The 22,871-nt window shown below is 37.3% G+C and overlaps 1 protein-coding gene across 6 annotated transcripts in view; it reads right to left on the bottom strand.

Moving 5' to 3' along the window:
- MYO5A (myosin VA) overlaps window positions 1–22,871 on the bottom strand; it is a 188,814-nt gene that overhangs the window by 110,573 nt on the left and 55,370 nt on the right. For all 6 annotated transcript variants that reach the window (XM_060618497.3, XM_060618500.3, XM_060618501.3 and 3 more), the window contains exons 2-4: window positions 16,725–16,835; window positions 13,049–13,220; window positions 10,761–10,905 (exon numbers count right to left, since the gene is read on the bottom strand). In XM_060618497.3, coding sequence (XP_060474480.2) covers window positions 10,761–10,905; window positions 13,049–13,220; window positions 16,725–16,835 — 428 coding nt within the window. The remainder of the gene's footprint in view (window positions 1–10,760; window positions 10,906–13,048; window positions 13,221–16,724; window positions 16,836–22,871) is intronic.

Genomic DNA, 22,871 nt, shown 5'->3' with positions numbered 1-22,871 from the left:
GATCTTGGCCACAGCAACTTCTTACTAGACAAATGCCCCAAGGCAAAGGAAACAAATGCAAAAATAAACTATTGGGCACCCTGAGTGGCTTGGTTTAGCATCTGACTCTTGGTTTTGGCTCAGGTCATGATCTCACGGTTTGTGAGTTTCAGCCCTAAATCGGGCTCCATGCTGGCAACACGGGGCCTGCTTGGGATTCTCTCTCTCTCTCTCTCTCTCTCTCTCTCTCTCTCTCTCTCTCTCTCTGCCCTTCCCCTGCTTGCACAATCAATCAATCTATCAATAGAATGTGCCGGCACACTGGTGAAAGCTGTGCTTTAGAGAGGCAGAGAGACTATTAAGGTCATTCAATTCCTGAGAAACCGGTCACACTGCTATCAGATCCTCTCATGTCAAATTGAATTCTCTGTTCCATCACTACAGAGCCTTAATATAGAGGTGCCTTAACAGAAATAGCCAGTTATATATATTTATAACTTTTATAGACTCATACTTACTGTATTTTAATGCTTCTACAACTTTATGGGGCAGCTAGTACCCACTAAGTGCCAAATTCTTCAAGAATCCTGAAGAACAGTCATATACAAGGAGCTGAGGTAGTCTCAAAGTAAAACTTGAGTGGGATCATGAAGAATACATAAAAATTGGGCAGAAACAGGAGCATGGAGAAGGAAATTCTAAGCTGAATAAAACATGCAAAATTTATGTATGCAATGTTAATTTGAGGGAGTAGATGTATTAGAATAGGGGAGTGTAGTTGAAAATAAGAAAATGACAAAGAAGAAAGGTTTTGGAGTCTCAAAGCTAGAACCAAATACCAGCTCCTAGATTCTATTTATTAGACTGACAGCCTGAACAAGTTATTTTCCTCAGTTTCCTCACCTGTAAGGCAGGGGTGATGATGTCTGCTCCCATGCTTGCACAGCAGACATCTAAACCTGGTAGCTCTTAATACAAGTTAATCTACCTTTATATATCATACCTAAAGTTCCTTATCAGGTAGCATATATTACTTCAAGTCTATTTGCATAAACAGGATACTTGGTACCACAGGGCAGCAGAGTCACAGTTGGTAACAGGAGAGATTTTATAATCTATAATAGCAGGCCGATGGAACTCAGGACAGAGAAGCCTTCAGAAAAACTGCCTAGGGGCCCCTGGGTGGCTCAATCAGTTAAGCGTCCAACTTCAGCTCAGGTCATGATCTTACAGTTCGTGGGTTTGAGCCCCATGTCGGGCTCTGTACTGACAGCTCACAGTCTGGAGCCTACTTCAGATTCTGTGTCTCCCTCTCTCTCTGCCCCTTCCCAATCTTACTCTGTCTCTCTCCATCTCTCAAAAATAAATAAACGTTGAAAAAAAATATTAAAAAGAAAAAGTGCCTAGCCAAATGAAAGAAGGAGCCACCCTAGGAAAAGGCCTAGCAATAAATAATCAAGAGTAATAGGGGCGCCTGGGTTGGTTGAGCTCCGTTGGTTGAGTGTCTGACTCCTGATTTCAGTTCAAGTCATGATCCCAGGGTCATGGGATCAAGTCCCATGACAGGCTATGAGCTGAACGTAAAGCCTGCTTAAGATTTTCTCTCTCTCCCTCTACCATTCTCCCCTGCTTGCACACACTCTCTCTAAAAAATAAAAATAAAAAAAATAATTTAAAAAAACAATTAACAAAAAAAGGGGGGCGGTGCCTGGGTGGCTCAGTTGGTTAAGCATCTGACTCTTGATTTCGGCTCAGGTTGCATTTCATGGTCATGAGATCAAGCCCCAAGTTGGGGTCCACAATGGGCATGGAGCCTGCTTGGGATTCCCTCCCCCCAACCCCTCTCTCTTCCCCTTCCTTGCTTGTACACACATGCACACACATGCGCTCGCTCTCTCTCTCTCTCTCAAAAACTAAAAATACATTTAAAAAAAATTTTTTTTAAAGAATATGACCAGATGAGAGGCTAAAGTGAATGAAAAGAGAATATAGACCTAAGACTTCATAATGATGAGGACTGATGATAGTAACAGCCTATACTTAAATACTTATTAAATTTTTTAACTGAAGTATAGTTGACATAGAATGTTACATTAGTTTCAGGTGTACAACACAGTGATTCATTAAGTCTCTATGTTATGCTATTCAAAGTGCTTTTATGTTTATCATCTAATATACTTTTTACCTTTGAAGTAAGCACAACAGGTATTTTTTTTTTTTTCCTTATTGGGGAAAATAACACAGAGAGGTTAGATGGTTTATCCAAGTTTAGAACAGAGCTCTATGAATGTCACATACCACACCTCCTGGTTTCCAAGAAGAAAGTCTATACCATGCTCCTTCTGCTTTACTACACAACTCCTTACCATAGTCTGCTCTCTACTAGGAAGAGCAAAATGCTTATGTATTAGCCTCCAAGAAACAAAAAGGTAACAAACGCATACCACAGAATACTACATAAGTGTCAAGGTAAACCATCCAGTGAAATTGCTCCATTTTATAGGTAATAAAACTGAGACTAAGGCAGATGAGGAGATTTAACCTTACATGGTTATTTATTGATGCATGTCTGATTAGTACAGAGCTCTTTTTCACTATACCAAGGTTATGCATATAAACTAATTTATGTTAAGAAAACCCAGGGTTGCCTGGGTGGCTCAGTCGGTTAAATTTCTGACCTCAGTCCAGGACTTTATGAACTCGGTTTGTGAGTTTGAGCCCTGAATTTGGCTTTGTTGCTCACAAGTGCAAAACCTGCTTTGGATCCTCTGTTTCTTGCTCTTTCTGCCTCTGACTAGGCCCCCCTCCCCACCCCTGCCGTGCATGCACACTCTTTCTCTCTCAAAATATTTTTTAAAAAAAAGAAAACCTATAAATGAAACTTAGTCAAAAAAGTTTATTTACCTTTTACAATGGAAAGAAAATAAACCAAATTAATCAATATTGCCTGATTTTAAGGAAATAAAAGAAAAAAAATTATGTGTTAAGGAAAATTTACTGTCATTTAGTTACCAAAGAGCAATCAGTGCCAGCAAGAGAAAAGACTGGAAAGAATGGGAAACAAGAACATGAGAAGAAAAACAGACAGAGCAGCCCACTGACACTTGCACATCTCCTCTGTGAGTCAAAGGGACTATTAAAAGTAAGAGGCTAGACTATGAAGGTATTCTATGAGGGCACTGCTCTCTATAAAAGCTTAGAAAGGAGTCCTGAGGCAAGGATCCTGGTTATTGCTATTGTCATTGGACATATGCCTACTGGGGAAGAATCATTTGTATCAGTTTTGTTTTGAGAATAGATACCTAAAATGAAACTCCAACCCTTCCTCCTCCCTCCCTTCCACCCCACATACAAAACCTGCTCTTCCTTCAATCTCCTCCATCTCAGTAAATGGCAACTTCCACTTTCCGGTGCTCAGACCAAATACCTTGCCTCCATCCGTGACTCCTCTTTTTCTTTCATACCCTCACACAAGCAAGCCTTTATCCATTCTATCTTAAAAATATATCCAGAATCCATCCATCCACTCTTTCCATCTTCATTAATATACTCTTCAACTGGATTATTATTTCTTAATTGGATCAATATAAAAACCTCCTAACTAGTCTCTTGGATTCTACCCTTGTCCTACTACCAACTGTTTTTTTAATTTTTGCTTTTGTTTTCTAACTAGTTTTGATATGATTTCAAACTGGTTTTTTTTTTCCCCACTGATTTCAAACTCACAGAAAATTACAAAACTAGTAAAATGAACTCTCATATATGCTTTACTCAGATTCACCAATTGTTTAGGTTTTGCCTGTTTGCTTTATTAACCTCTCTATTTCTCTTATATTTTCTGAAATATTCAAGAGTAGGTTACAGACATGATGGCTCCTACATAATTTAAACTACTATATTTCTTAAGAACAGTGACATGCTTTTATACATCTATAGTAATCAAAATCAAGAAATGTAACAGTGACATAGTAATATTATTTATTTCACACATATCTATATTCCAATTTTATCAACCATCCAGCAATGTTCTCTACAGTTTACCTTACCTGTCCCATCATCACAGATTCAATTCAGAATATTCACTGCATTTAACTGCATGTATTGTTCATCACTTTTAATCTAAATGCTTCCTCAGCCTTTCCTGGACTTCTCTGACCTTCATAATTTTGAAGGGTATCTATAGTTATTTTGTACAATGCTCCTCATTTTTAGTTTTTCTGGTGTTTCTTCCTGATTAGATTTAGGATATGTATTTTTGGCAGCAATTTATGGTCAATTTTTATCATAGCTGCAAGATGAGGCCATTCCTCTGTTCAAAACCCGCACTCAGAGAAGTCAAATTTGCTATGACAGCCCACACCTCTTGGTAGAATTCTTGCAGTTGATGATCTCTCTGCTTGGAATATTCTTCCCCAGATATGTGAATGACTTGCTTTATCCTTTCCTTCATGTTATTTTTTTTTAAGTTTTATTTATTTGTTTTGAGAGAGACAGAGAACATGAATGGGGGAGGGGCAGAGAGAGAAGGCGAGAAAGAACCCAAGCAGGCTCCAGGCTCTGAGCTGTCAGCACAGAGCCCGACACAGGGCTCGAACTCACAAACCATGAGATCATGATCTGAGCCAAAATCAAGAGTCAGATGCTTAACCACCTGAGCCATCCAGGTGCCCCCTTTCTTTCATTTTATTACTCAAAAGACAGCTTAAGTTTTTATGGAGTTAGGTAAGTTGATATCAAAGTCTCTATGGAAAAACAAACACCTAAAGATAGCTAGGAAAATAATGAAAAAGACAAACTATGAGAGGGTTTAATGGTACCAAACATTAAAAAAAAATACTACAAAGCCACTATAATTAAAACAATGTGAGGGGAAAGTGGGTGATAGGCACTGAGGAGGGCACCTGTTGGGATGAGCACTGGGTGTTGTATGGAAACCAATCTGACAATAAATTTCATATTTTAATAAATAAATAAATAAATAAATAAATAAATAAATAAATAAATAAATAACAGAGTGAGGGGGCGCCTGGGTGGCTCACTCAGTTAAAGTGTCATGATCTTGTGGTTCATGAGTTTGAGCTCCACTTCAGGGTCTCTGCTGTCAGCACAGAGCCTGCTTCACATCCTCTGTCTCTCTCTCTCTCTGCCCCTCCCCCATTTGCTTGCTTGCTCTCTCTCTCTCTCTCTGTATCGCTCTCTCAAAAATAAACATAAAAAAACAAAAAAACCAGTGTGGTACTGGGACATGAAGACATAAAGGGAGGTGAAAAGAACCGAGCCAAGATATTGAACCCAAAACATGAGAAAACCTAGGATATGACAAGTGACATCTGAAATAACTGGGGCAAAATAGGTTTCTTAATAAGTGCTGCTGGGGTAACTAGGTAAGCATTTGGAAAAAAGATAAATTTAGATCCCTATCTCGTATAATACAAAAGAATAAACTTCAATGGGATCAGGGACCTAAAAGTACATTATAAAACAATACAAAGAAGAAAACATGGATAAATTCCTCTTTTACCCTGGTATAGGAAAAGGCGTTGGGTGTTTTTTTTTTTTAAGTTTATTTATTTATTTTGAGAGAGAGAGAGAGAGAGAGAGAGAGCAGAGAGAGGAGGAGAGAGAATCCCAAGCAGGTTCCTCCATGTCAGCACAGAGCCTGATCAGGGCTCGAACCCATGAGCCATGAGATCATGACCTAAGCTGAAATCAAGAGTTAGACACTTAACTGATTGAGCCACCCAGGCACCCCTAGAGAAAGGTTTTTAATACTGACTCAAAATCTCTAGTAATAAAATAAAAGATTGATAACTTTGCATGGAAAAAAAAAAAAAGCACAAATAAAATCAAAAGAAAACTTATAAATGGAGGGGGGATATTTACAATATATACCACAAAGAGCTAATATCCCTAATGTATTTTTTAACTCTTAAAATTGAGGATCAAAGGACTAAACGCACAACCAAAAAACTGAAAAGACATAAATGGACAGTTCACTGCATAAACAAAGACACAAACATATTGATAAAATGGCTTTTAAACATACGAAAAGATGTTCAAATTCACTCATATTTAAAGAAATACAAATATAAACAACCTTGAGATATCATTGGATAGTGAAGAACTGCAAAGAAAAACTACATATTTTTTGTTGATGAGGCTACGGGGAAGCAGGCATTCTTGAACATTTTTGGCAGAAATAAAAACCCGTATAACCCTTATAGAGGGAATCTGGCAATACCTACTAAACTACATTTAAACCCACCTTTTGACCTAGCAATGCCACTTTTAGCAACCTACCTTAAGCTACATTTCCAAAAATACATAAATACATATGCACCAGGTTATTACAGCATTGTTTATAATTGCAAAATGTTGAAAACAATCTAAATGACCACATATGGGAAAGTGGTTGAATAAACTAATAAAGTGAGTAAGATAAAGAACTAACCTAAGTAACTTTGGAAATCAGTACTTTATATACCATAAGGCTAAAGATAAAATGAATTGGACACAAATATTGTACTTGAGTGGTAAATTTGCTTTTCACGGGGGTATGGGATAATATTTTTAGAACTACTTTACTACTTTATGAACATTCTAGGATTGAGCAAAGAAATATACATATATATATGTATATGTATGTGTGTGTGTGTGTGTGTGTGTGTGTGTGTGTATACACATACATACAGGATAAGGAGACCAGGTTTCTAAAGACCAAAGAAAGGAGATAAATGAAGGAAAAAGAGAAAGCAAAAATAAAAACTGTGGTGCTGAACTGGAATTGGATGTATCAATATGAACTCAAGTTTTTTTAATATATATACAGATAGACATAATAATATATACAGACATGTATCGGTGTGTGTGTGTGTGTGTGTGTGTGTGTGTGTGTGTGTGTAAAAATGTGTAACTTTTATATTTAGAGAAAGGCAAATTAATACAACACTGGGATACCATTTATCACCTGTCATTGTGGCAAAATTTTAAAAGTATGACAACACATTCTGTTGGTAAGGCTATGGGAAAACCTTTATTTCCTAGCTCTGTGAACTGGGCTTAAAGATGATGCCCCAATAGTAATGAGCATTCCTAGCAGAAAGATCTTTGTTTCTAAGTACCATTCCTCCAAAAAAGAAACCAGGGCTCCCTGAAGAAATTAAATAGCTGATTCTAGGGTTGGGGTAAGGAAATCAGAAAATGAGCCACATGTTGCTAAAATGTAAGAAAATGATCAAAACATAATAAAGGACTGTTGAAAGTACACTTGAAAAGAGCTCCAAGGTTTCAACAAAGTAAATCTGATAGAGTTTGAACAAAATCTGATAGAGTTTGAACAAAATAAATAGTGATAGTAATGAATAATCCATAGACTAAAATAAATATCCATGAGCCCATACTGATAGAAATAAAAAATAAATACTAAATAAATGGGGGGAAAGTAACAGCTCTTCCTTACAGCAGAAAATAGCAAATGACCACTTGATCAACACCACAGTAAAAATTATTGCAGTCAAGAATCATCAATGGATGTTAAAATTAGTAAGTGAAAGTATGATGAAAAACAGGATATTTACATGGTCTCAAAGTATTTTCCCATAACACACTTATTAATTTCAAAGTTTAAAACAGTAAGTAAAATAGAGAAATCTGGTAGATACTGCCTTAACTAAGTGATCAATGTTAGTATCCCCAGGAATCAGTATCTTATATCTCCTCTATATGATGAAGGGCACATCACTTCTGTGATATGACTGTCCAAAATGTGTGGCTAGCCTCAATTACTCGATCAGGAAAAAAACTCAAACTTTCAGGAGGGTAAGAATTTTTGGAGTCTATTTTGCCTAATTTTTCTACTGCTGTGTCCTCAGAGCCTACAAGATAGTTGTAGATTAATGGATGGTTCTAGATTGGAGGAACCTAAGGAGAAACACAAGGTACTATGTATGATTCTAGATTGAATCCTAGACCAGAAAAAGGGCATTGGAGGGGAAATGATAAACAGTGAACAAGGTTTTTAGATTACTTAACAGTATTATACAATGTGCATTTCCTGGTTTCAGTTATTTACAATGGTTACATAACATGTTAACATGGGAGGAAATGTGAGGGTAAGGAAATCAGTACCTCTGTGTACTATTTTTCCAACCTCTTTGTAAGTTTAAGGTTTTTTTAAGTTTGCGAAAAAACAGAGAGGGCAGCTTTACAATGAGGCTTTCCCTGAAATTACTACATATGCCCTCTTGCCTACCTGGCATTCCTTACTTACTTTCCTAACTTTATTTTCCAGGATAGCACTTATTAATATGTGAAAAACTGTGTATCTTCTGCCTCACTTCATGAGGGTAAAAACTTTTGTCTATTTTGTCTCATTTGTTTGCTGTTGTGTCCCCTATGCCCAGGACAGTGTCTGGATGGTGTTCAGTACAGGTCTACTGAACAAGTGTCTATAACTTCCCTGAAGATATAAGGGGCCTCTAAGAGTACTGGAAATGTGAAACTCCAGGATTCACATCTGGTAAACATGGCACCTCATCACTTGGTAAGAAAAAAAATGCGATCCTGCAATATGTATCTCCAACTATATGCCTGAGAGACGTGGTCTATTTAGCTGCTGTAGCACATTTTCTGTGTACAGACTTATAAATATATTTATAAATGGTGAACATAATATCATAACTGAAGCGTATTTTAAAACTGCCTAAAAAACAAAACTAAGCAAAAGGAAAAGAAACCAGCAAACCTATAGTAAAGAAATCACATTGACTGAGTCATGGGGGAATCATGAGGGAAGAAATGTTAGGAAACCAAAGTAAATCTAGGGTTGAAAAGCCAGAAATATTCATACAAATCTAACACTATTTTTGAATTTCCTGTGACAAAGATGCAGAGAACCAGACTTTCATATCAGTATTTTTCAGATTAGTATTTTCAAAGAAGTCATATAATTCTCTATGAGCAGCATAACATTTTTCAGAGATAATTTTTAGGGCCTAGCACTCCATGCAATTCCCTCTCTCCCTGATAGTTCTCTGGCTGTACTTGTGCCGTGCTCACTTGTATTGCAATGCTCCAGGATTATACACATCGAATATTGGTGGGTTTTTCTAATTTTAGGGGGAAATTATGCTGATAGACGGAATTGAAAAGCCTCAAAAAGTAACATTTCTTACATTTTTGATACTAGTTCCTATTTTATAACAGAATCTGGTATAACATACCATGTTATATAGTACAAAACTATATTTAGTCATTTTGTATTTAATATGATAATACTTCACAGTGTTAGACTAATGGAATTTGAAAGCTAGTCTTCCTAGTTATGTGGCCTTAGGAAAGTTAAGTAACTTCTTATTGCTTATATTTTCTCATTTGTAAAATGAAGATTAATAATAATACTAACTTCAGAAGGTTGCTGTGAGGATAAAACTACTTAAAAAATTGAAGGCAATTAAACAGTATGTTGCAAAGACAGAGTACCTAATAGCTATTATTAGAAATAATAATAATTTGTTAATAAAAGGGCATAATGACTTCTATGGACTCTGTCAATGAAATAATTCTAAAATTCTGTCACATGCTAGTCCAATTATGTACAAACACTCTCCCCGTTTGGAAAGGAGAAAATAAAACCTCTGCAATATTAGTTTTTTCTCCACTTCATAAATTGCTTGAGGATATATGCTGGTTCTTACCTGAAGATGGGAGATATGAATTGAATATATACTCTTCTATACCTCCATAGTTTTGTATTACATCACATTATTAAGAGTCTAATCTAGTCCTGAAAGTAGCTTTTTCCTCTGGTTTTCTACTGTCATAGTGTTAGGGTTCCATGATTAACATCAAAGACATTTTACTGATGCTGTTCAGGATCACCGGACACTAGAACATAATACTAACGTTAAATTCAGTTTCCTTGAGATTTAATTCTCTAAGATACAGACAGATTTCTTCTTGTCCTTTGCCCTTTTATTTCTTTTTTTTTTTTTTTTAATGTTTATTTATTTTTGAGACAGAGAGAGACAGAGCATGAACAGGGGAGGGTCAGAGAGAGAGGGAGACACAGAATCTGAAACAGGCTCCGGGCTCCGAGCTGTCAGCACAGAGCCCGATGCGGGGCTCGAACCCACGGACCGCGAGATCATGACCTGGGCTGAAGTCGGACGCTCAACCGACTGAGCCACCCAGGCGCCCCAGCCTTTTAATTTCTGTTCTGCCACTCATTAGCTGAATGATAGTGAACCCATCACTTATTACCACCAACTCTTGATCCGCTCTTCTGTAAATATAGTATCTGTCTTTGCACATAGTCACAGGATCATGAAGAAATTCCAAAGGCAGTTTTTTTTAAGTTTATTTATTTATTTTGAGAGAGAGAGAAAGAGAGAGCACATGCACAGGAACAGGGGAAGGGCAGAGAGAGAGAGAGGGAGAGAAAGAATCCCAAACAGACTCTGCACTGTCAGTGTGGAGCCTGATGCAGGGCTCGAATTCACAAACCATGAGAACATGACCTGAGTCAAAATCAAGACTTGGACCCTTCACCGACTGAGCCACCCAGGCACTCCCCAAAGTCAGTTTTTAAAAATTGGATGTTCTTTTATAAATAAGAAGTTATTTTAATAATAATGCAGGCCATCTGAAATAGTCAAGTCTGTTTATTTAATAATAATTTACCAGTTGCTCTTAACTGTGTTTTAAAATATCTGTGACTCAGCAAAGAAGAAATTATCACATCTAGTAAGAGTCATGAAAAAATAAATAGAGCTCCCACCAACCTGGCCATTTGCTTGTAAGCTTCTTCGGCTACTGCAAAGATATGTGGATCCATATCACCCATATTCTGACCACTATATGCATTAATAATATCTTCTCCATAAATAGGCAGCTGTTCATAAGGATTTATAGCTACGAGGACTATACCTAGGGGAGGGGTAAAAAAAACAAAAGAAGAAGTCAGTGATACACTAATAGACATATCAAACTTGGTAAAGCGAGAATCACAGTTAACACAAATTTCAACTTGAGTTAATCTTGAACTAACAAATTGTTAAAGATCAAAATATATCACAGCCTTTGCCTCTGAACACAATATACCCAGACTTAACTAAAACACCATTTAAAAACTGGCCTAGGGGCGCCTGGGTGGCTCAGTCGGTTGGGCATCTGACTTCGGCTCAGGTCATGATCTCGTGGTCCATGAGTTCGAGCCCCGCGTCAGGCTCTGTGCTGACAGCTCGGAGCCTGGAGCCTCCTTCCAATTCTTTGTCTCCCTCTCTCTGGCCCTCCCCCATTCATGCTTTGTCTCACTCTCTCTCTCAGAAATAAATAAACATTTTAAAAAAATAAATAAATAAATAAATAAAAACTGGCCTAGGTTATTAAAGATAAAAACCATGGCAATGTTAAAAGAAACTTAAATATTTTCATAGTATTTAAATTGAAAATTACACTTTTAGAAATTTATCCAAATGAAATAACCAGAGATTTAAGCAAAGAGGTTTTTTTTTCATAAAGATGTTTATCATATTATTCACAGTAGTGAAAAGCAGAAACAAACTACATAATAAAGGAAGAGTAGCTAAATATTTTCTTACACCCCTATAACAGACATGGTAGACATTTGTGCTACCACTACAAATCATGTTTATAAAGAATATTAAAAGTAATAGGAAAACATGACACAAAACTATCAACAGACTAATTCTAATTTCATATCTATTTATACTTTCTCACATATACACACATATAGGATATGTAAACGTAATACTGTTTTTTTTCAGTAGTGAATTACATGTATATATTTTTCGTTTTTAAACACCTTTTTTTATGTTTCCTTAAATTTTATAGTAAGTATATTTTAAATTAATGAAGCCCTTCATTCTACAAATATTTATTCAGTTCCAAGTATGTCTCAAGTCTTTCCTGAGTGCTAGGTTTATAACAGTAAATAAAAAAAGACAAATCTTTACCCTCACAGACCTTATATTCTAGTAGGAAACTCAAACAATTAACAAGTTAAGAAAAAATAAATATCACAGGTTAGATAGTAAAAAGGAAAAAAGAGAAAAATTAAACAGAGAAAGAACACGGAAACAGAAGGGGAAAAGGGTTTATGATTTAGATAAAGTGGGCTGCGAAGGCTTTATTGAGAAGGTAACATATATGCAAGAAAAAGGTAAACGGAGAAATGAAAATTGACAATCAGAAATAGTTAATAGAGAAGAAAAAGAGTTAGCATCAAGGATACAAGAGGTATAAATTCCTTTAAGAAGAAAAGATAGTTGTCCCTGTCCAAAGCAGGAGAGTAAGGAAGAAATGATAGGTGCTGAGTTGGTTACACCAAGCAAATAGACTTAAAAGAAAATGAATGAAATCCCAGCCCGGAGGCTGGGGGAGAATAATTAGTGAAAGAAAGATAAGAAGTCAGTAGAGAAAAGAGCCAGGGACGAGGGAGAAAATAAAAGTTAAGAAAAAAATAGAGACACAAAAGAAGGAAAGGGGGGAAGAACCCAAATGTACATGTGCTTAGTTTCCAAGAGAAAGAAAAAGACTACTGAGCTGGGTCACTGGCAGCTAACAATGCAGCGAGCATGGACCCAGACAAACACATCAAGCAAGAATAGTTACTATGAGTTGTCAGTCCTGCACTGAGAATAAGAGAACACTAAACTTGAACTTGCTCCAGAGATAAGTCTGGACATCTACTCTTCATATAGCAGTTCTTGTAAGAGATGAAAATAACTAGCAAACTGTCACTGAATTTGGCAAATAATTTCTTTGGAAGGAAGAAAATCTGGAAGATGGGCCTAGCCCAGCTCAGGGCTTTTTGTTTGCTTGTTTGTTTTGTTTGTTTTGAGCAAAATTATGTAATTTACAAAAGAGCTTATTCAGCACAAAATGCAATGAGCTAATGAACGCTGGTAAATCTTTTTTGATAACTCAAGTGATCCTCTCTCTAGGAGGAAATCCAACGACAGCCTTCTTTCCCCATGCACAATATTTCCATGGTACGTCCATTAGAGGGAAGAGTTCATGGTCCACTCAGACAGCAAGGCACACTTACCACAATATGTATAGATAAGTTTGGAGTCAATAAAGCGGACTCTGAGATTGTGGAGCACAGCAGGCTCATGAAGATAGCTGAGGGCTGTGAGGTCATTTTCACCCACAAGTATGTCAGGGTTTCTTAAGTGAGGCAGTTCCTTAGTCTTTGGATCTAGACGATATTCCAAATCCTGAAAATGCATAAGGTACAGCATCTGGATAAATCATGGCAATAAAAGTGAAACAAGTCCATGCATTTTGCTTATTTCCTATTCCTCATTTGCTTCTCAACTATTAAATGCATTCTTTTGCTGGCACATTTCCCAAAGCCACAGAAAATGGTGGAAATGAAGAGTCTTCTTTTTCACTAGATGTATTAACTTGTATTAATAATTTTTGCTAATATAGTTTGAGAAGCCTAGACTTTTTTTACCCGTTATGGAACCAGAAGTCTTTAATCTTTAAATAACCTTTCTTTTTCTCTCTTTCTCTTCACCTGTGATAAGTGAATAGACAATAAAGAGTGGTCAAGAGCTTATCTTTAGAGTTAGATCAACCCAGGTTCAAATCCTGAAACTGGTACTTACTTCTTTTGTGGCCTTGGGTATGTTATTTAATCTTAATCCTTCATTGTAGAAAGGGCATAAGAGAAATAGCTCACACGGGTGTGATAAAAATTAAATGAGGCAATGCATGGCATGTTGTAAATACCTGGGAACCCCTGAACCCTGAGAGGTCCAAGAATCTCCTGAAATTAACTGTAACTGTGCATATGTGCATATGTGTAAATATACATACATATGTGTATTGCTTTTGGAATTACAGTTCATAGTTTTCATTTGATTTTTAATGAGGTGATTGGCTCCAAAAGTTCAGAAGAACTACTCACTTTAAAGCCAAGGAAAATATGGCTTTATGACAAAGCCAAGCATAGAAATTATCACTCAACTATGTATTAAGGGCAAATAACATATGACAAATAAAAAAGGAAAAAAAATGTAATTTAATTATAGAGAAGGACTAGCTGGTTTTGTAAAAAGCCACTTTTCTTAACATTGCAGAGATATAGAGGTCAAATATTCAAAACAGGTTGGAATGAATCATGCTAAATGGAAAGGAATTTATAATCTGCTCCTCAATCTCTCCCTGCCTGTTTATTAGGATATAATGTCCTTCCCCAAATTGAACGGTCCTTGCACTGGTCTCTGCAATACACAAAAGCCACTCTGGCTATGTAATCTCAGGCCAAACTACTTAATATCTCTGAGCCATGGCTTCCCTTATTTGCAAAATAGTTATAATACTACCTGCCAACATACAGGGTTGTTGTGAGAATTAACATAAGAAAATATATCTCACAGTGCCTAATATTGTGCCTAACACAGAGCAGTTGAATAAATTATTTTCTTAATTTGACATTCAAGGTCCTCCTAATCGGGCCTAATTCTTCCCTGCCTTTTTCCCAACTAACGTTGCCTCTATTTTGCTCTCCTGAAATTCATCCTCTGTGCTTCCACCAATGAGTCCTTTCTAAAACACAAATCAGACATCCTTCCTCTGTTTAAAAATACTACAATCGGGGCGCCTGGGTGGCTCAGTCGGTTAAGCGTCCGACTTCGGCTCAGGTCACGATCTCGCGGTCCGTGAGTTCGAGCCCCGCGTCAGGCTCTGGGCTGACAGCTCAGAGCCTGGAGCCTGCTTCGGATTCTGTGTCTCCCTCTCGTTCTGACCCTCCCCCATTCATGCTCTGTCTCTCTCTGTCTCAAAAATAAAATAAAAAAACATTAAAAAAAAAATTAAAAAAAAAAATACTACAATCATTCCACATCACATATCTCTTGAAGTCCAAGAGTTTTAACATGATCACCAGGCCCTCTGTGATCTGGTTCCCACCCCCCCACCCCCATTCTCTTGCCAGTTCTGTACTCTTACTTCACATTCTAACAACATGGAACTTATGTACCTCCCCAAATGCACATTACTGTGCATGCTTTCCTGCCTTTGCACGTGCTTTTCTGGATCCCTTAATTGCACTTCTGCTGGTCTACTCATTCTTCAGACAACGCCTCTCTGAACCCTGACCTTCACCAGCCGGTCTGATCACTCCCTACTCTGTTCTACTTTTGTTCCTTATTTTCATTATATCACATGCCATACTATTCATAAATATATCTATTTCTCTTACCTGACATTGATGTCAGAGAGTACCTTTTGCCAACATGATACCTAGCAGATACTTTAATATGCAAGCCCGGAACTTGAATACAAACCTAAATGTCTGCTCCAGGCAACTTGCTATATTCACTATCTCCAAAAAACATTCCAATCCTTATAAGGTCTATCCCCTTCTCCTTGTAAGTCCACATTCTATCCACCTTTTAAGATCCAGTCAAAATCATTCTTCCTCCTTGAAGCCTTCCCTGACAAAGCAGCCTGTAATGAAATTTTCCTCTTTAAGATCCTAAAGTCATTACTGTCTTTCTTTACAACATAGCAGAGTGGCTGTGAGCACAAATCATGAAGACAAATTTTCTGGCTTAAAATCCCAGCTTCATTCCTTAATAGCCATATAATCTTGAGCACCTCTCTGAGTACTGGTTTCTTCATCCATAAAGTGTAATAACAACCGCCCCACTTCATAGGATCGTTGTGAGGATTATATGAGTTAGAGCAAATAAAGCACTTACAACTATGTGTGACAGATAGTAAGTGCTCAGTACAGCTAACTGTTGGGATAGTAATACTCATGTGGTACTACCTCATCATAATCTTTTGACATCTTTGGTATTGTGGTGTTGAACTACTCTTTAGATCCTACATTTTACGTAACTTTTCATGTATTTGTATCCAGTTTCCTTGGCTAGACTATACGTTGTTTAAAGAAAATTAATGTCATAAAGGTTTTTAAGAAAAAAGTGGGACATGCCTTGTCAAATGCAGTGGAGAAATTAAAAAGGTACAACTGGGGCACGTGGGTGGCTCAGTCGGTTAAGCACTGGACTCTTGGTTTTGGCTCCAGTCGTGATTTCATGATTCTTGAGTTCAAGCCCCATATGGACTTCACACTGGTAGTGCAAGAGCCTCCTTGGGATTCTCTCTCTGCCCCTCCCCCCACTCATGCTCACACACACCCTTTCTTTCAAATAAACTTAAAAAAATAATTAAAAAATAAAAAATAAATAAAAAGGTGCAACTCAGATGAGTCTACCCATGCAGTGAATGCAGACAGGAAAGCATAGAGATACAATTGGTTTTAAGTTTTTTTGGTTGCTGGTGAACAGCTTTGTACATAATAGCTTCTCAATAAATATTTTTCAAATGATTAGGTGCAACAAATATCAAATATCAGACTGGCTCCTTAAGCAATGTTTTCTTAGTTACTATGAAATAACTGATGCTAGCCTAAACAAAATAAACGGGCATATCTTTGGGAGGATTAGACGTGAATTTAAACCTAATCATAATAAATTTATAGACCAAATAACAGATTTTTACAGTTCTGCCATTTTGACTAACCAATTGTGATAGAAAATTGAGTTTGCTATTTTGCTTTTTTCTTCAATTTAATAAGTAAAAAATATTAGATTAATTCAAAATTTAACTTCCATCTGAAGTCAGGTATGTCACAGCAAACTCCCACTTTTGAATTCCCTTCACTTTATGCCAATGACAACAGATAAAAGCAAAATTCTTACCTTTCCTTCTTCAAGGTGAAGCAAGAGGACTTTATCTCCTGGTTTATAATCTTTCAGCAGCTCTGCTGACTTCCAAACTTCCTCAGGATCAGGTATCCAAACTCTAGCAAACTAGAAGGCAAGAAAAAAAAATTAAACTAGCAAAAAAAGTATTTTAGCCCCATTTTAGTACCATCCTGCCCACATTATATAAAAGGTATGCCTATATTGTGTCAATAATTTCACAATACATCTAAGTCAATTCACTATGTTGTACACCTTAAACTAATATAGTGTGTATGTAATTATATCAGTAAAATTGGAGGAAAAAGTATGCTCTGAATAAAGAGCTACAATTAAAGTTTGAACTCTCTTTACATAGGAAATGTTACCTGAAAATAAAATTTTAGGTAAAAATGTACATATAAATCCATTTTCCCATTGAATGTGGACTTTTAAAAATCCCAGAACATGACTATGAAGCTCTGGTATGGTGGCTCTGCCAGTGGATTTACAATTTGAATTTTTGATTACGGTTTTCATCCTGTGTTCTGCAAAGACTTGGTGACTTCTCAAGTATTCCTCAGGGGCCAGTAAGGTGTGGCAAAGAGGAGAGTAAGCTTGTGGCCTGGAGTCACAGCTGTTTTATAGACTGGGCATCTAGAATTTTCTTGGAAGAAAGTTCTGTTGCTAATCTAAAAAAAAAATAAGAAAGCGTTGTCATCTAGTATTTTGCCTTTATTATTTTATAAAGATGAGTGAAATGGTAGATTTGGCTAGCAATAAGTTTGGTTCTCATAGCCTCAATAGCATGAAAAAGGTATGGTAATCAATCATCAGGGGTTCCTGGAGCAGCAAATCTTTAGCCTCCACTAGTTACTCTCTGGACTTAAGCCTATTTTGGACGTGAGATCCATTTTGAAGAAAAAGAAAAAAAAATATTAAAATGAATGAATCCTCCAGACACCACACTGAAGAAATGTTTTATGACCGCTTGGATTCCTCAGGGAGGAATCTTCCTTAAAAACATTATGTACATTAAACATTGATGGACATTTTCAGGAATATATCACATATAAAAAATACCACCACCAACAGCCTTTCTTTATTTTCTTCAGAGTTCCAAAACTACCTGAACTTACTTATTGTTATATTATTGTTTACTTATTTATTATTTCTCCTTCATTAGAACATAAGCTCTATGTCTGCCTTGTTCAACACTATAACCACTGCCTGTGTATATAGCTGGGTTCATAGCTGGGTACATAGTATTTAATGAGAGAATCTCAGAATAAAGGGCATCTTCTTAAAGTGAATAAAAGCAGTATGGTAAAAAAACTTACCCATTGCTTTACTTTTTTCTTATTATCACAGACTCATGCAAACTTTTTGTCTGAACAGTTTGCAAAGGAAAGAGTACTGAACTAGGTTATGAGTTCTAATCCCAGGACTACCATACTGGCATCTTAGCCTTTATTTCAGGCATTTGTAAAATGGGGATGACAGCAGTACTCATTTAGATCATCTCAAGGGCTTTCATACATAGAAACCTTGTGAAAAGCATAAGCCAATATATAAGTACAGGTTGAGATTGTTACCAAGTGTGTATTCTATAAGAAATGACTGTTAATGTTCTATGTCAAATATGTTACTGAAAGTTGTTTTATGGCTTTCTTCCCAGTTATACAGTCCATAAACTGAGTAACAGCTGTCCAATTTACTAAAATTTTACTCATTCAATAAACACTTCTGTGTACCAACTACTCCGACTCTGAAACTCACTTTAGAAAGCCAGTATTTCTATAACTTTCTCTGGAGGGATTTACTGGTTCCAGAAAAGATATGCCACATAGGAGATTCAGAGTCATGAAATGACGTACTATCCTGACTAATGAAAGCAGAAAAAAGCAAAATGGGTCCAAGTGAGTTTGCAGAAGTTTGACCAACCTGCTCCAAACATGAGATTTTCAACTAAATCTAGAAAGAAGCACCTTCCTATTATTTGTCAATAGCAAGTTCCAGCTCAGATTTCCACAAGTGTTTTGGAAACAATGGGTGCATGCTTTGCCAAAGGCTAGATTTCCAAGAGCTAGGTGTTAACAACACTTGCCGATAGGTGAGGGAGGCTAAGGCCCTTACACTCACCAAAGGTGAGATATTTAAATAACAAACAACACCATGATAACCAAATTCCCCATTATCCTATCTCTATCTCTTGGTAAAGTAACCAAGGAGAAATAGGTCAGAACTCAGTCTGTTATTACCATTGTCTTCTTATGGTTCTTTTCAGTCTTAACCGAGGAGATTGGTGACTCTGCAAAAACAACTATACCAGAACTGGGTCAGTCTGGGAGGTATATATATACCTTAGCTGCTGAAACCGAGAGAAATTCCAACCTGACAATGCCCCTTCCTATTGCCTGTGTCACCTCCAACCCTATTTTCTATTTTGGCCTTAGGCCCCCAAGGAGAGTACACAGAGCAACCCTCAGAAACGGGACGAAACTTGTCCAGCCACATCCAGTGGGAAGACTGCAGGAAAACTGCAGTGGGAGATAAGGCCCCGAAGCCATACGAGAAACCTGGAAGTGAAACACAGCAAAAGCCGGGCAGGAATCACATATAGGGGTGGACACACATACCTAGTAAGTCTGCTCAGGATTTCTTGGTGAAACAGAGGCAGTTAGCAAAAGATAACCCTAGCCAAAGTGAATCAGACTGGACACAGCTCCCAGCAAGACAAGGGAGTGTCCAATGTCATGCAACTCTGCTCTGTCATAATTAGCTAGTAGAGGGTGAAGCTTTCCTGCCATGCTCCTCATTCCCTTTTCCTACTCATGCTTTTCTAATTTTATCCCTCATTATCTTGTGAGTCCCTCAAAAATCTCACTTATGATACTTCAGACCTTATCTTAGTTATTTACGGATCTATCTACCTCCCACACCATACCATATACTCCTTAAAGCCATCCTGGAATCCTCTCTAATTTTGGCCAAGTTGCTGGCTCATGTTTGGTAAGCACCACATTTATGCTGGTTTTATTTAAGGCAGAGGTAGGACAAGATAAGGAAAAGAGATGGGAGAACTGGGATGAGAGGTGGCAAAGGCAAACTTCACAGGCATACCTCGGGATTTTTCCTGAAGCCACTAAGCACAGTTGAGATGGGTAGGAGTCAGAGACTAAGAGAAGAGAGATCCGTGAATTAGTAAGCAAAGGAAACACTGCTGTAGGAACAGGTAGGAGAAGGGAAAGCAAGGATTTAGGATCTGAGGTACTATGACTAAAGCCAAAAAACCCCCAAAAAAACAAAAAAAACCCACTGTAGGACAGGAAGAAAAGATAAAGAGGCTTAAAATAGATCATGTTAAAATGTAAACACACATCAAAGAAGATTAATGACAATCCAAAGGAACTCCTGATTAGAAAGGAGAGTAAGGACAAAATGGAGATGGGCTAAATTTTATGGTAACAGGCAAAATTTGAGTAAATAATGCTAGCACAGATTTAACTTGCATAATAGCTCACAAGGAAAATAAAAACCATCTGTCTTCTACAGTACAGTTTAATCAGGCCTGCCTGACAATGATGAGGTAATACTGACAGAGACTAATGGAAGAACACTGGAAAGATGGGTTCCGGGGACATGCTTGCACTGGTACTCGCCAGAGCGGGGCACAAACAGTGCTGGCTCAGCCTAGCATAGCCCTCCTACCTTCTCGGAGATCACACCCATCCATGCACACGTAAAGAGGCACCAGTCATCTTTCTTTTTTTTTGTATCCTCCCACAATGACAACACTCAAGAGGTTCTTGAATAATGCAGATGACTCAGGGGAAATTTTGCTAACTTGCACTCTGTCAGTCAAGGAACTCCGAGGTGTGGGCACCGAGAGCAGTTTTTCTGATGCCTCAGACACTTTGGGAACAAGACCGAAAGCACTAACCAAGTAAAGGACCAGTCCCCGAATCCCCCAAAATCTGACCCATGTGATTCTCTCTCCTCCCCACACACATTATTCATTTTTCATACAGCACATTTACACAACTTTCCTAGCTCCCCTATTAAATCATATGCAGCTTGGCAACATAGAACAACCTCTAGAACACAGTCCCTCCCCTTTTTCAGCCAGCATGCTCCTATTTATCATTCATATCTGTGGTAAAGTACCACCACCTCAAAGAAAGCTTTCCTCGTCATTTGGTGGCATTCTATTCTCACTGTCCCCATTACCTCACACCATACTCCACTAGAATTCTTATCCTAAATAAATGATAACTTTGTATGCCTAATCTCCCTTCAGTAAGTGTGAGCTCCTTCAGGGTAAGAGTGTCTCTCATTCATCTTTGTCTCTTCAGCACTTAACACAGGGCCTGCCTATAATAATTTCTGAATGACCCTTTGTTATGTGAATGTTCTTGCCTTCAGTCATTATACTCTAAAAGGGCAGACTAAAAGAAGTATTGGCAAAAGGCTCTCAGAATCTTCTAGAAGGGTCTATAATTTCCAGAAATAGAGAAAGATGCAAGCAACATTAGATAGGTGAGTTACGTAGGAAATCATGGCATTATAAGAAGGAAGAAGAACCAGACATGTAGGGAGATTAGTAATAAAAGATTCTTTCCTTCCCCACTCCCCAAAAACCCATGTCTCTATCCCTTCATAATTCATATGTTTAAAGTGGAAGCTACTACTCACTTCTAGAACAGACAGCCCCACTCCCAACCCGACCACAAATTCCTCACTCCCTGCTTAGAAGAGCAGGGTAAGGGGTCACACTAAAATGAGAGGAAAGAGAAGATGGGCTGGGGTGAACACACGGTACACGGTGGATAGGGTTGGAAGTTAACAGTGGCAATGTTCTGTGCTCCTACTGCAGCTCTAGAATAATGCTGCTGATGAGAGAAAAGACAAACATCAAGTCCACTTTGTGGAACTTGACGAAGACTGTGAGGAATGACAGCTAACATTTATTGAGCATTTTCTCTATGTCAGTAAAGGCCTAGATATTTTACATATATAATTTCATCCAATCATCACCATAACCCCATTATTAACCCATTTTAATAGATATTGAGGCTCAGACCTGAAAAGTGGTAGAGTCTTTTTCTATTCTAAAAGCAAATATTCTTTCCACTTTACCAGGCTTCTCCCTTGTTCAAACAGCACATCTTGTAAAGAAGAAACCCACTCCCCCAATCCAAAATTGTTCCTCTTGGTATCATAACTGAAACAGTTATTAAACTGGTCCATGTCATCAGGTGAGACTTAAGAATGTTTCTTAAGATTCTTAACATCCAAGACTTAAGATAATGTGTCAAATCCACAGTAATCAGCCTGGCATCCATTCTGCAGTATTCCAATTGGCTCTGACAGGAGAATGAGGCTCTGCCAAAAATGAGTTGAGGAAATAATAGCAAAAAATCATCTGATGATGAGAAAGACTAAAACTTTTAACAAATGAATGATTCCAGCTTAACTTACTTCCATAAATGAACAAAATGATAGAGTTGATTTAAGATTTTTAATTTTTTTCCAACTCTTGATGTCACCACGCGTGTACTGTGAAATGTGCATGACTTAAAAGTAAATTGAATTTGTCAGTTTCCAGCAGGCATTGAAATGATTTTAAACTCATGAAGAAAACAACTCTTCAAATTAATGGATATGTTTTGTTACCAACAAGAAGCAAAAGTTAAATAATCTTATTTCTCTAGAAATTTACATGAGATGGCACAGCTTTGGAATGAATATTTTTAGACACTGCAGTTCTTTAACATTTCTGTAAAGATTATTTTTGGAACTAGATCTCACTTTACAAGCACAGTCTTCATATGCACATCAAGAAAAATCACTATTTCTATCCACAATTAGCTAGTGGTATTTGAGGATAAATTACAAAATTTTAAATAAGAAAAACAAAGTTAAAACAATCACCAACAAAGAAAAGAATCATACTGATCATCTTCATTAGAAGAACTTTCATTAGGATGAAGAAAACACCTAACTTTCCTGTCTTTTACTTAATTCTTGCAATATTCTTTATAATTGTTATTAATAAAGAGGTTCCTCAATCAACAGCCTGAGCAAAGTTAAACAACTGGCCTGAAAGTCACTCAGCTAATAAATGACAGCGACAGGATTCAAACCCAGAGTGAACTCGAACTT

This window comes from Panthera onca, chromosome B3 (genome assembly GCF_046562875.1).
Source record: "Panthera onca isolate mPanOnc1 chromosome B3, mPanOnc1 haplotype 2, whole genome shotgun sequence".
In the NCBI taxonomy this organism is placed as follows: Eukaryota; Metazoa; Chordata; class Mammalia; order Carnivora; family Felidae; genus Panthera; species Panthera onca.
Note: the sequence above shows the minus strand (reverse complement) of the source record. Positions and strands in the feature narration are given on the sequence as shown.